Consider the following 13346-nt stretch of genomic DNA (forward strand, 5'->3'; position numbering starts at 1 on the left):
TCTTCTGTCTTATTTTAGTAAAGTCCGTTTGTGTGGAAGGTTGGTTATTTATGAAAGTCTCCAGGTTGGAGAGCTCTTTTTTGATGTTTTCCTGTTTGCTGTATAGGATGCTGATCAGGTGGTTTCTCAGTTTCTTTGATAGTGTCTGGCATAATCTCTCACTGTGGTGTGTGCAGTATGTAGATAGCAATGGATTTTTCACCTTCAGTCCATTTGGTATGATGTCCATCCGTTTGCATTTGGAAAGGAACATGATATCTGTCTGTACTTGTGCAAGTTTCTTCATGAGGTTGATGGATTTCCACTCCATACAGCTAAATGCAGTGCCTTGCATGGTGTCAAGTATGTATATTTCCACCATGTGCGTCTGACGAAGTGGGTATTCACCCACAAAAGTTTATGCTCCAATACTTCTGTTAGTCTATAAGGTGCCACAGGACTCTGTCGCTTTTTACAGATCCAGACTAACACGGCTACCCCTCTGATCATTGAGTGTAGGACTTCATCTGTTTTTGCCGAGAATAGTTTTTCCCTGTCAAAGGGGAGGTTCCCGACTTTAGTCTGGAGGTCCTTTGGTATTCCAGAGGATTGTAGCCAGGAGGCCCTCCTCATGACTACTGCTGTAGCTGTTGTGCGAGCAGCTATGACCATGATGTTAAGGGATGCTTGTAAAGCAGTCCTCGCCATGAGCTGACCTTCGGTTATGGTGGATTGGAATTGATCCCATCGGTCTTCTGGGATGTCTGCTATGAATTCACTGAGTTTTTGGTAATAATCATGGTCGTATTTCGCTAGTACTGCTGTGTAGCTGGCCATGAGAAATTCAAGGGTTGCTGATGAATAGACCTTTCAGCCAAACAAATCCAATCTTTTTGAGTCCTTGTCCAGTGGGGTAGATTTATAATGGGGTTGTTCCACCTATTGGTTCACCGCCTCCACAACCAAGAAGTATGGCTGAGAGTGTGAAAATAGGAAGTCCATACCCTTGTTGGGAACTTAATACTTCCTGTCCACCCTTTTGCATGTCGGAGGTATGGTTGCTTGTGTTTGCCATACTAATTCTGCTCGTTCCATTAGAGCGCTATTAATCGGTAGTGCAATCTTAGTCGAGGATGCTGGGTGTAGTATCTTGAGCTGATGTTGGTTTTCAGTCACCTCCAGCTGGATGTTCTGGCTGGGTGCCATCCGTTTGAATAGCTCTTGAAATTGTTTTGAGTCATCTGCAATGGTGGGTGCGGATGGCATGACCGCCTCATCCAGAGATGAAGATGAGTTGTGAGTTGGTGATTGTTCTTGGTCATTGGAATCATCCAATTCCTCTTCAGAGTCCTCCTGTGTCTCCGAGGGCTCGTTTGCAGTACCTGTCGCAGAGCGTATCTGTCACCTCTGCGATGTACGGGGCCCTTGGGTCTGAGCATGGTAAACTGCCCATGAGTCCCACTGTGCCCATTGCATTGGGAATGGCATGGGCAGCACATCCACAGGTTAGTCAGCCATGGAAGCATGTCCCTGGATAGGTGTTCCCTGGAACTTGTGTGCAACACTGGTGGTTCAGTGCCCAATGGGGAGGAATCTCCGGAGTAGAAGACTGCCTCATACATATCAGCTTCCTCATCACTTGAGAATCTGGAAGCATTTGGTGATTCCAGTTGCACCGGTGCCATTGGCACCGGAGAACTGTCAGTGCCAAGTATCGATGTGGATGAGATTCTGATATCGGCTGCTTTAGTGAGGGAGTATGGTGCTGAGGGCAGCGGTGCCATGTTCTTATGTGTAGAAGCCTGGGACGTTGATCCCGTCTGCCTGTGCATGACCTTTGCTGGTGCCGACTTAGTATGGTCAGGTATCAGCTCTGTAGTATGTGGCATCACAGGAGATGGCATAGCGAGCTTAGGCATTGTCGGCACCGTGTCCTTCCTTGGAGTAGTTGGTGCTGTGGAGGAAGTTGATTTATGCCTGCAACTTGGTTCCTTATCTCTGCCAGCCGAGGTCCCAGTACTGGTGGTGCCAGAGATGCTCGGAGCATCAAACATGCTCACCCTGCTGGTCACCATGGGTAGCGATCTTGCTGGAGACTGTTTTCTCTTCAACGGTTCTCCATGAGCAGGAGATGTCTCCCTCTTCCTCGCCTTTTTGGAGGAGAGGGTACTTGCTCTGTTCAGGGAGGACGTACCTGGCAAATCCCCCAATTCCCGGAGCGGAGGGTGGTGTGAGGGATTTTTCCATAAGAATCATTTTGAGTCGGAGATCCCTGTCTCTCCTCACTCTGGCTTTAAGATTACTGCAGTGGAAGCATTTCTGAGGAATGTGCTCCTCTCCTAAGCAGCAGACACATTGTGAGTGTCCGTCGGAGATGGGCATCGCGTCCTTACAAGAAGTACATGTTTTAAACCCAGGAGAGGCTGGCATTTTCAGATTCCAATTTGGTCGTGGGATAACTAAAGGAAACGGAGGGAAAAAACCCCTAGGGAGGTTTTTTTTTTTTTTTTTTAGTTTAACTGGTTAGAAAAAGAAACGAAATCTAGTTCAACAATGACTAACTAACTATTGAGGACTAACTTAACTAATAATTATTTTTAACACTTTTCTAGATGGTTCTGTGACACTGCCGTTGGAGCTCCGTCTGCAGCCGAGGACAGCTGAAAAGGATCTGACGGGTCTGGGACGCACGAGCGCTACTTGAATCTCCAACGGCATTGCGAGATAGCTACTGTGCATGTGTGTCCCAACCAGGTTCTGCTACCGAAAATCTCCGATCAGTGGCACCGGGACGCACCAACGCCTGAAGTGGAGCACCCACAGGGAACTCGAAGAAGAACTTTTAAATCCTTTATGACATGGTTATGGCTTGCTCTTTTCTGTAAAAGCCTTATAAATAATGGGCTTGAGGAACCTCACACTGATTTTACATAAACAGAATTATTCTCAGTATGTATCAGTGTAAGGTACCAATCCTGCAAAGACTTATGCAAGTGCTTAACTTAACTGAAGTCAGTTGGACACATTGCCTGCTTAAAGTTAGGCCCTTATACCACAAAGACTTGCATATTGCTTAAGTAGCGGGAAAATCAGCCCAATAGTCTCACAAAAGATCTCAAGATGATCAAGGGATCTTTGTTCACAAGGGCTGGACAGAGATCCACCTTCTCTTCAATACATACACAAACTCCAGCTACACATGACCACCAAGAATAGAAAAGATTCCACAGTGTTCAAATCTTTGGGCAAATTTCAACAAATGAAGAGGAAAAAAGCTCTACAGGTTTCTCTCAAACAAACTAGAAATTCCACCTTTAACAGAAATCCCATGTTATTTTATATCAACATGTGAAATTAACACAAAAGACTTAAAAGTAAATTTGATTTACTTTTAAAATGGGTTTCTTTAGACAACTGAGATAACTGGACTACAGACAAAAAATGTTAAGGGAAAACCCTGCTTCCCCTTTCCTCTGCAGACACATAGGGCCCAATAGGTAGTGGAACATGTTCCACTGCACAGAGCACAAATCAGAGGAACTTGCATAGTAGGGCTCCACTCCCTGGTCTCCATGGGGCTGTGAAGGATGGAGGATAAATCAGCAGATCTGGGACTGAAGATCTATGGTTCAAACATATCTTTGTGAAGTAGGTCAGGCCTGAGTCTTCAGGAGTTGCAGAGTGGCTCCATGGCCTAGGGTGGAGAGGGGAAGGATGCTATTTCCCTGGCCATTGGAGAACTCTCCCCGATCAAGCCACATCACTTTGATTGCTGCAAATCAGGGTTTCTCCCTTAATAAAAATTTTAAGAATTTTTAAACCATTAAAGATTTTTTTATCCCTTTCTTTATTGAAACAAAACAGTGACATTTAAGTTGTCAATCACTATCCCAGAAAAGCCCTATTCATTTTATTACCTCTAGTTTGTGAGTGCTTACTCTTGGAACTGTAATTCCTGGGAACAGATCTGCCATAATGTTCTCAAACAGAGGAACATCTTCTGCAAGAAACTTGGGTAAATTCGCTTCTTTCAATGAATTGATTATAATGAGAGTTTCTTCTTCTGCAGGAACACTAGTATAATAATTTCTAGAAAAATTATAAAAAGAATGTCAACCCAGGCTATTTAATATATGGTTCTATCTGTCTTACACCCTGGGAGAATATCATTCTCATTTTCTAATTCATTTATAATTGTGCATCATACTGTACATTTTAGCAGATATTTTGAAAACAATCACATTTTTGTACTGAAAAGAGTTTGGAAGGACAAGGTGAGATCAAACTTCCTTATTTAATTTGAATTTCACCTTGGAACATAATTTTGCTCACTTTCCTCATTTGGGACCCAATCCAATTCTGACTGAAATAAAATAAAAGATTCTCACTGACTTCAATAAAAGTTGGATCAGGCCCATGAGTAGTAAATTAATACAAAATCTATTCAACAGGAAAAAAGGCAAATGAATAGAGTAAAACAGGAATTCAAATCACAGTATATTAAAACAACAATCATAGAAATGTAGGGCTGGACAGGATCTCAAGAGGTCATCTAGTCCATCTCCCTGTGCTGAGATAGGACCAAGTATATCTAGACCATCCCTGACAGGTGTTTGTCTAACCTATTCATAAAAGCCTCCTATGAGGGGAATTGCACAACCTCCTTTGATAGCCTATTCCAGTATATAACTATCCTTACAGTTAGAAAGATTTTCCTTATATCTAACCTCAATCTCCCTTGCTACAGATTAAGCTAATTATTTCTTCTCCATGTCCATTGAAAGTAGGACAACAATTGATCACCATCCTTGTTATAACATTTGTAGACTTATCAGGTCTCCCCCTCTTTTCTCAAAACTAAACATCCCTAGTGTTTTTTAAACCTTTCCTCATCAGTCATGTTTTCTAAATCTTTTATCATTTTTGTTGCTGTCCTCTGGACTCACTTGAATTTGCCCACATTTGAAAGTGTGGCGTCCAAAACTGAAAGCAATACTTCAGATGAGGTCTCATCAGTACCAAGCAGAGCAGAACAATTACCTCTCATGTCTCACATATAACACTACAGTTAATCCACCCTAGAATATTTGCCTTTTTTGCAACTGCATGACATTGTCTCATATTCAAATTGTGACCCACTATACCCCCAGATCCTTTTCAGCAGTACTACTGCCTGGCCAATTATTCCCCATTTTGTAGTTGGGGATTTGATTTTTCCTTCCTAAATGTAGTACTTTACACCTGTTCTATTGAATTTCATCTTGCTGATTTCACACCAGTTCTCCAATGAATCAAGGTCAGTTTGAATTCTAATCCTGTCCTCTAAAGGATTTGCAACCCCTTCTATCTTGGTGCCATCTGTAAATTTTATAAGCATACTCTCCACTCTATTGCCAAGTCATTAAAGAAAATATTGAATAGTACCCAACCCAGGACTGATCTAAGCAGGACCCTACTAGATTTCCCGGTTTGACAGTAAACCATTAATAACTACTCTAAGTATGGTTTTTCAACCAGTTGTGCACCACCTTTTGGTAATTTCATCTAGACCACATTTCCCTAGTTTGCTCATTAGAATCTCATGTGGGACTTATCATGGCTAATACAATCCAGTTCTATAACATAAATACCAATGGTCTTAACAGCAGTTGGAAGAAAGAAAGAAAGAAAGAAAGAAAGAAAGAAAGAAAGAAAGAAAGAAAAGCCCCAGATACATGGAACTTTTTTTTAAAACATACACCTTATGGAGGAACATCATAAATACATCAAAGGTAACTGGTTCCAAACTCCTTATATTTCTCCAGGAACATCAAATAAAAGAGGAGTAGAAATCATTATTGCCAAACATATACCTTACCAAATAAAGGATAAATATATAGATAATGAAGGCAAATGTCTAGTTAAAGGTACAATAGGTGATAGAATGCTAATGTTAGGAAGTATTTGTGCCCCTAGTGACGGTCAAATACCTTTTTTCAGAAAGTTCTCTCAGACATTTGAAGATTTTAGAGAAGGAAATATTATTATTGGATATGATAATAATTGTATCCAGATCCCGGGTTAGATAGATCAGAGAGGCAGTATAATAAAGGATAGATTAATTCTGCTTCTGATTTTCTATCTAATGGATAAACATATTTGTGTGACTCCAAGAGGTGTCTTAACCCAAAGAAAAGAGACTACTCCTCCTTTTCAATATCCCATAGAACATATATGATCTCTAGATCTTTGCTTAGTACAGCAATGTCAGCACTGCAAGGATGCATCCCTTGATCAGATCATGCATTAGTTTAGCTTCTTATAAGACAATGGAAAGACACACTAAAATGAAAAAATGGAGATTAAACATCTCACTTCTATGGGATGACAAGAAAAGAGTTGAAGATATCAGAGAGGAAAATAAGCAATATTCTAAGGAAAACAATGCTGACTAGATTTTAAAAAGCACTCTGTGAGAAATCTAGAAAGCAGTAATTGGGGCATCCTAATTAACAAAAAATCCTATGTTAGAAAAGTTAGAAAAGAGGAAATGCAAACATTGCTCAACAAGGCTGAAAAATTTAAATTACACCAGAAAAATCAATCTCAGAAAATACACAAAAAAATAAGAGAGGTCAGAAGCAAGTTAGATTTGCAACAAACAGAAAAAGCTGAATTGGCAATCAGATACACCAAACACCTATATTATGAAAAGATTAACAAAAGTGATAAATTACTAGCTAATAGACTAAAAATTTAAAAGGAAGTAAAATTATACCTCCAATCTGGAAGCTCCAAATAAACTGGCAACTGGCCCAAAAGGTATATGTGAGACTTTTGCAAACTTCTATAGGAGAAGTGCCACCGGACTCCTTGTTGTTTTTGTGGATACAGACTAACACGGCTACCCCTCTGAAAGATGGTGGGAATGACTGGAAGAGGACGACGCTTCTTGGGGCACTGACCACACCTTCCAAATTGTTGCTTAAGTGGGGTTGCATGAGAAGTAGCCCTCTGAGGAGCGGATTTTCTACGCTTGGATAAAAGCCTTTGTTTTCAGCACTGGATGTCCTAATGACATTGAGGAGTATAATACGGTGGCAGGGATCGCAGGGGGAGATGATACTTTCCGGATGTCTCTTAAACGCAGACGTGTAGGTGCCAAGAAATCGGAGTGTAGCTCAGGAGTTTTTACGGGTGTGCAGGGAATCATCTGTGTGCTCTGAGAACATTTTTTTTTTGTTTCGGTACTGAAGGTACTTGGGTGGGACCCACAGCTATGGCCCCTGTCAGATGCTGTTGAGGCGACTGACGTCATTGGGGATGGTGTTCTGGTGGGCTATGCCTCAAAGCATAGGCACTAACTCCATGGGTGCTCCGGGGCTGGAGCACCCATAGAAAAAAAATTGTGGTTGCTCAGCACCCACCAGCCACCCACCAATCAGTTGTTTGGCGGCAGGCAGGAGGTGCTGGGGGGAGGGGATGGAGTGGGGGTGAAGAGGCGGAGTGAGGGCAGGGGTGGCTTGGGGAAGGAGAAGGGGTGGGAAGAGGTGGAGCGAGGGTGGGGACTTGGGGGAAGGGGCAGAGTGGGGACAGGGCCTCAGGGTGGAGCAGGGGTGGAGCACCCACCCGGAAAGAAGAAAGTTGGCGCCTGTGCCTCAAAGTGTGAGGAGGGAGCCCATTTTTTCTAATCCAAGTGAGAAAGGGACGACTTTCTCTTCGAAGGACGAGGGGAATGAGGATCAGCAGACAACCTGGCAGAACGCGAGGGCTTCACAAGGGGAGAGTCCAGGCCTGGGTCTGATGCATGCTGCAGTGATTTCTCCATAAGGAGAAGTCTTAAGCTAATGTCCTGGTCTTTCTTGGCTCGGGCTGTCAGGCCATGGCAGTGGGAACACTTTGTAGAACATATCCCTCTCCCAGACAGTGTGTATATTGCAGATGGCTGTGTGTTACCTGTATGGTGGCCCCGCAGGAGATGCACCTCTTACACCAAGGGATCTGGGCATAAGGGTGAAGAAAAAAGCTTCCCAATTGGGATGGGTGGGAAGATGGGGGAAAATGAAACCTAAGCTATGAAATAACTGTAAAGATAAAGTAAACAACAAAAAAAAATTTTTAGAAGAAAAGGAGAAGAAAGAAATACTAACTATACTACAACTAACAGGTAAGGCACTAACTACTGAGGGAACAGGGAAAAGGGGGCTCTGCTGCAGATTCCATCCAAGACTAAAGGTGGTAGAAAAGGAACTGGGGGGAGTCAGACTGCACAGTACTTATATATATTATATATATATATATACCGCTCACTGTGCAAGAGGGAGGAGGTGCACATGTATGGTCCGACAGGCACTGCTGATGAAGACCTCCGATCCCAGGCACAGGGAGCACTGCCGCACCTACAGTGGAGCACTCATAGGGACATCACTTGAAGAACACCACGAAATTTCAGGTTTGGCAAAACTGCAGTAGTTAAAATGAATATCTTACTCCAAAATCACTTCTTTTTTCCAAACAGTTCAAGTTCCAGGCCTAGGAAATCTCTTAGATCAAATGGCAATCCATGATAAATTGATTTGGGGAAATAAGAAACCCAGTGTTAAGCAATCTACTTTACATAGGCCATGGTAAAAGGGAGGATTGGCTCTGTCAAGGCTGAATCCCCACTCTGGCACTTCGAATGCAGAAGGTGGGGGCCCACAAGGATTTTAAAAATTAATACTTGCCACTCCAAGCTTGTATTAAACTCCCAAAGTTACAGCTTTTCTCTGACCTTGGCTTGGTAAACGCTGCCACCGCCCAAATGCAAAAAAACCCCTTGGACCCAGGAAGGAGCACTTGGGAATTCCTCCCTGTGGGGGTACCCTCAAGCCCTTTCACACACACCCCTCCGGGGAAGAGCTGAGAAAGAAAACAAAGGAAATTAGCTGTTGCTACCAGCTAATCAAACAACATGCACAAACCTCTTAGGACACCAAAAATTCAATCTTGTTCTTAAAAAGTAAATTTTATTAAAACAAAAAAGAAAGTAAATACATCTGGAACTTAGGCTTTAGTTAGATTTTAAAAGAGCAATTCCAAAAATTAAACACCCAAAATAGCTTTCTTGGGGGTTCAGCTTAAAGGTTACAAGCAAACAAAAGTATCTGGGGTTAGCACAGAGGAGTCCATTACTCATAAGAAATAAACAGAAATAACCCTAATTGCATCTTTCTAAACATTCCTGATCTACTTACACATTTGGGAGTTCCAGATAAGTAGTTCTAGGTATGATCTGATGACTTATGATCATACCTGGCTTAAAGCTGCTTACAGCATTGCTGGTCTGTGTCTCTGCTCTCTGGAGAACAACCACAGACACAAAGGGAAAGCTTCTTTCCCAATTTTAAGAAGTTCTAGCCTTCCCATTGGCTCTTTTGGTTAGGTGCCCTTTTCTTTACCTGGAGGACTTTGTTAACCCTTTACAGGTAAAGCAAGCAGAGAACAGCCACCAAGAGGGACTTTATAACTAACTGGGTGTCTATAAAAGGAGCTCCCCCCCTTTATTTATCTCAGGCTCTACCAAACATTAAGCATTATCATCAAGCTAGTCAAATAAAAAACCTGATATACTGCATAACACCAAATCCTGATAAGCACTGGGTAGAGACAGAACAAGGTCATTGTTGTGCCATCAAACTCCACATGATTCCCTGGATAAAGAATTCCCATAGGCCAAAACCAACTGCGAATTGAATAGCCAGCAAAAGCAGATTTTTGCATCATCGCTGAATGGCTGAAAGGTAGGGAGCTTCAGTAGAGGAGACAGCAGGGGCTGTAGGAGCATTTTGGCCTGAAAGTGATGACAGAGATTTGGCCAAGAATGGAAGAAAGCAGCTGGGAGAAGAAGACATTGGGGAAAGTTTGAACTAGGAAGTGCCACAGTTGGAAGAGTGGGTATAGCCAAGAGTTTTGGAGGAGATGAGAAGTTAGCATTTGGAAGTGGGAAAATATTGGCCAATTTGAACAAGGAAATGAAAACAGCAGTTGCAAACAGAGGGAGTGAAGCCTAGAAAATGTCTGGAAATATACTTTTTATTTAACTTAAGTGACAGCACAAGCCATACGGGAAATGGGCTTGTCTTTACTATTTATATATACACATATATGTAAATTCCCACATGTGCATAACAACAGCTGCTAAACACTTTGGACCAGATTCATCCATGGTATACCCTCATTATTTTCAGTGAAGTTATATCATGAAAGAACTTGGCTCTTTACCTCCCTGATGTAACTTTGAACATGTGACTGTAAGTAAAGCACAACAGATAATGTCTGCTTCTGGATGTCTGCTTTCTCTTCCTGGGCAGAAATGCATCACATTCTTTTTATGAGCCCAAAACTACAAGGTATTGTGCACACCTACATGCTACCAAGCAGACGCTGATGCTAACAGGCCTTGAGGGTGTTCAGCAACTCACTGTTCTGAAACTTTAATACTTAAAATCTAGCTGTTGGAAAGTAGGATGCATCACTACCAAGGCTTTGTATCAACATACAACATAAAAACCTTTAACTGCACCTCAGTGCTCGCTCATAAGCAGTATGTGATGCCAAATCAAGGTTTCACCAGCGGAGTTAATATTGATCTTGCTTGTTTTGAAAGCTGGAGTCTTCAATGTAACTATCATCAGTTAAATCTTTTGCATATTTTTAAAGCTATTTTACATTTTTGTTTGTTTAGGGTAATGATTATAGCAGAGCTCCTCAGTCCTCCAACTTCCATCTTGTGATGAGACAACCCAACATACACTGGGCTGGTGATGTCAGCGTGTAAGTCAATATTCTTGTTAAAGATTCTCTGCTCACAACATTTTAGTTGTGAGATTGTGTATTATTTTGCTTGTTAAGACACCATAATAAAGACCTAAATTTTAGTAATATAGTATGGGAGAGATTTAGAATCTTACTCACTGTATTTTTAATTCTTTTTTCTTCTGTCCAGCCCTCAATAACACTGTTTTTATGGCTCTCATACCAAAATCATAATGATCCTAGAAAACATTAAATATATTTCCTTAATGAGGCTAAAAGAATATAACAATTTCTTAAACAATATTAGACATAAATTGACATATGCACTTGAGAACAAGAAACTCAGTGGGATTGTTTGGATGCCCCTTGATTTGTCCCTTGAACTATATACTTATTATATATAATAAATTACTCCATTTGGAGAAATGCAACCCAATCATAGAATCAAACAAAACAGGTTTGATATAAAAATATATCTAGGTAAGAAATTTGTGAAACCAATCAATGACAGCTCAAACAAGTGAAAGGTAAGGCTATCCTGTGTACTTAACAGCTCATCATAGAATCTCACGGTTGGAAAGGACCTCAGGAGGTCATCTAGTTCAACCCCCTGCTCAAAGCAGGACCAATCCTCAAACAGATTTTTGCCCCAAATCGCCCCCTCAAGGATTGACCTCCCAACCCTGCGTTTAGCAGACCAATGCTCAAACCACTGAGCTATCCCTCTCCCCCACTAAGTGCCTAAGTGAAAAATGTACCCCATGCCTAAGTGAAAAATGTACTAAATTAATTAAAAAAAATCATAGCCAAGTCAAGGATTTTTTGAGGGGGCCCAAGCAATAAATTCACATTATGGAATGAACTCCTGCAAAATCTATTTTTCAATATTAAATGACTGATCATTATTGAGTTGTAAAAGCAAAATAAAAAAAACGGTTACTCACCTTTTTGTAACTGTTGTTCTTCGAGATGTGTTGTTCATGTCCATTCCAAGCAGGTGTGTGTGCGCGCCACGTGCACGCCAGCCGGAAGATTTTACCATAGCAGTGTCCATAGGGTCGGCTTCGGCGCCCCCTGGAGTGGCGCCTTCATGGCGCCGTATATAGGGGCCCGCCGACCCTCCACTCCCTCAGTTCCTTCTTCCCGGCACTCCGACAGAGGGGCAGAAGGCTGGGTATTGGAATGGACATGAACAACACATCTCAAAGAACAATAGTTACAAAAAGGTGAGTAACCATTTTTTCTTCTTCGAGTGATTGTTCATGTTCATTCCAAGCAGTGACTCACAAGCCTGAACCTAGGCGGTGGGGTCGGAGGTCACTGCAGACTGGAGTACTGCATGGCCAAAGGCTGCATCATCTCTGGCCTGGCGCGTGATGGCATAGTGCGCCGTAAAAGTGTGGATTGAGGACCACGTGGCCGCTCTTCAAATTTCCTGCATTGGGACTTTTGCCAGGAATGCAGCGGAGGAGGCCTGTGCTCTTGTGGAGTGGGCCGTGATAGGCGGGGCTGGTATGCCCGACGGTAACATTCTCGGATGCAGGTTTTAATCCAAGAGGAGATGCGCTGTGACGAGACCGGGAGCCCTTTCATCCTGTCAGCCGAAGCGACAAAAAGTTGGGTTGATTTCCTGAAGGGTTTAGTCCTTTCAATATAGAATGCCAGGGCCCTGCGAACGTCCAGGGAATGCATCCTACGCTCCTTAGCGGAGGAGTGTGGCTTCGGATAGAAGACCGTGAGAAAGATGTCTTGAGACATGTGAAACTGGGAGACTACTTTAGGAAGGAACGCAGGGTGCGGCCTGAGTTGGACCTTGTCTTTGTAGAAGACAGTGTATGGAGGCTCTGATGTCAGTGCTCTGAGCGCCGAGACTCTCCTGGCTGATGTGATAGCCACTAGAAACGCGACCTTGTATGAAAGATATAACAGTGAGCACGAAGCCAGAGGCTCGAAAGGTGGCCCTGTGAGGGCGGACAGGACCAAATTGAGGTCCCAAGCTGGGACTGGGTGACGAGTATGCCGGAACAGTCTGTCCAGGCCCTTGAGGAAGCGACTAACCAATGGATTTGCAAAAACTGAGCTCCCTCCCGCTCCAGGGTGGAACGCTGAGATAGCTGCTAAGTGGACTCGAACCGAAAAGGGGGAGAGTCCTAGTTGTCTCAGATGAAGCAAATAGTCCAGTATGAGAGGGATTGGGGTTAGCAAAGGAGCCTGACCCTGCTGCTCAGCCCAGATGGAGAAGTGCTTCCACTTGGACATGTACGTGGCCCTGGTGGAGGGTTTTCTACTATTGAGAAGCACCTGCCTGACCTGATGAGAGCATTGCATCTCCTCAGGGTTTAGTCATGGAGCATCCAGGCTGTGAGGTGGAGCGACTCTAGATTCAGGTGACGTAGGCGACCCCGATCCTGTGTGATCAAGTCTGGGAGCAGGGGCAGCCTGAGGGGCACCCGTATGGACATGTGCAGGAGCGACGTGTACCAATGTTGGAGCAGCCAGGCCGGCGCTATCGGGATGACACGAGCATGATCCCTGCGAACCTTGAGGATTACCCTGTGAACCATGGGAATCAGGGGAAAAGCGTAAAGTAG

General features: G+C 43.1%; 1 protein-coding gene across 1 annotated transcript in view; it reads right to left on the reverse strand.

Moving 5' to 3' along the window:
- Positions 1-13346, reverse strand: part of DNAH14 (dynein axonemal heavy chain 14) — a 530612-nt gene that overhangs the window by 273438 nt on the left and 243828 nt on the right. The window contains 1 exon segment of the mRNA XM_065589985.1: positions 3897-4068. Coding sequence (XP_065446057.1) covers positions 3897-4068 — 172 coding nt within the window.

Source organism: Chrysemys picta, chromosome 3 (genome assembly GCF_011386835.1).
Source record: "Chrysemys picta bellii isolate R12L10 chromosome 3, ASM1138683v2, whole genome shotgun sequence".
In the NCBI taxonomy this organism is placed as follows: domain Eukaryota; kingdom Metazoa; phylum Chordata; order Testudines; family Emydidae; genus Chrysemys; species Chrysemys picta.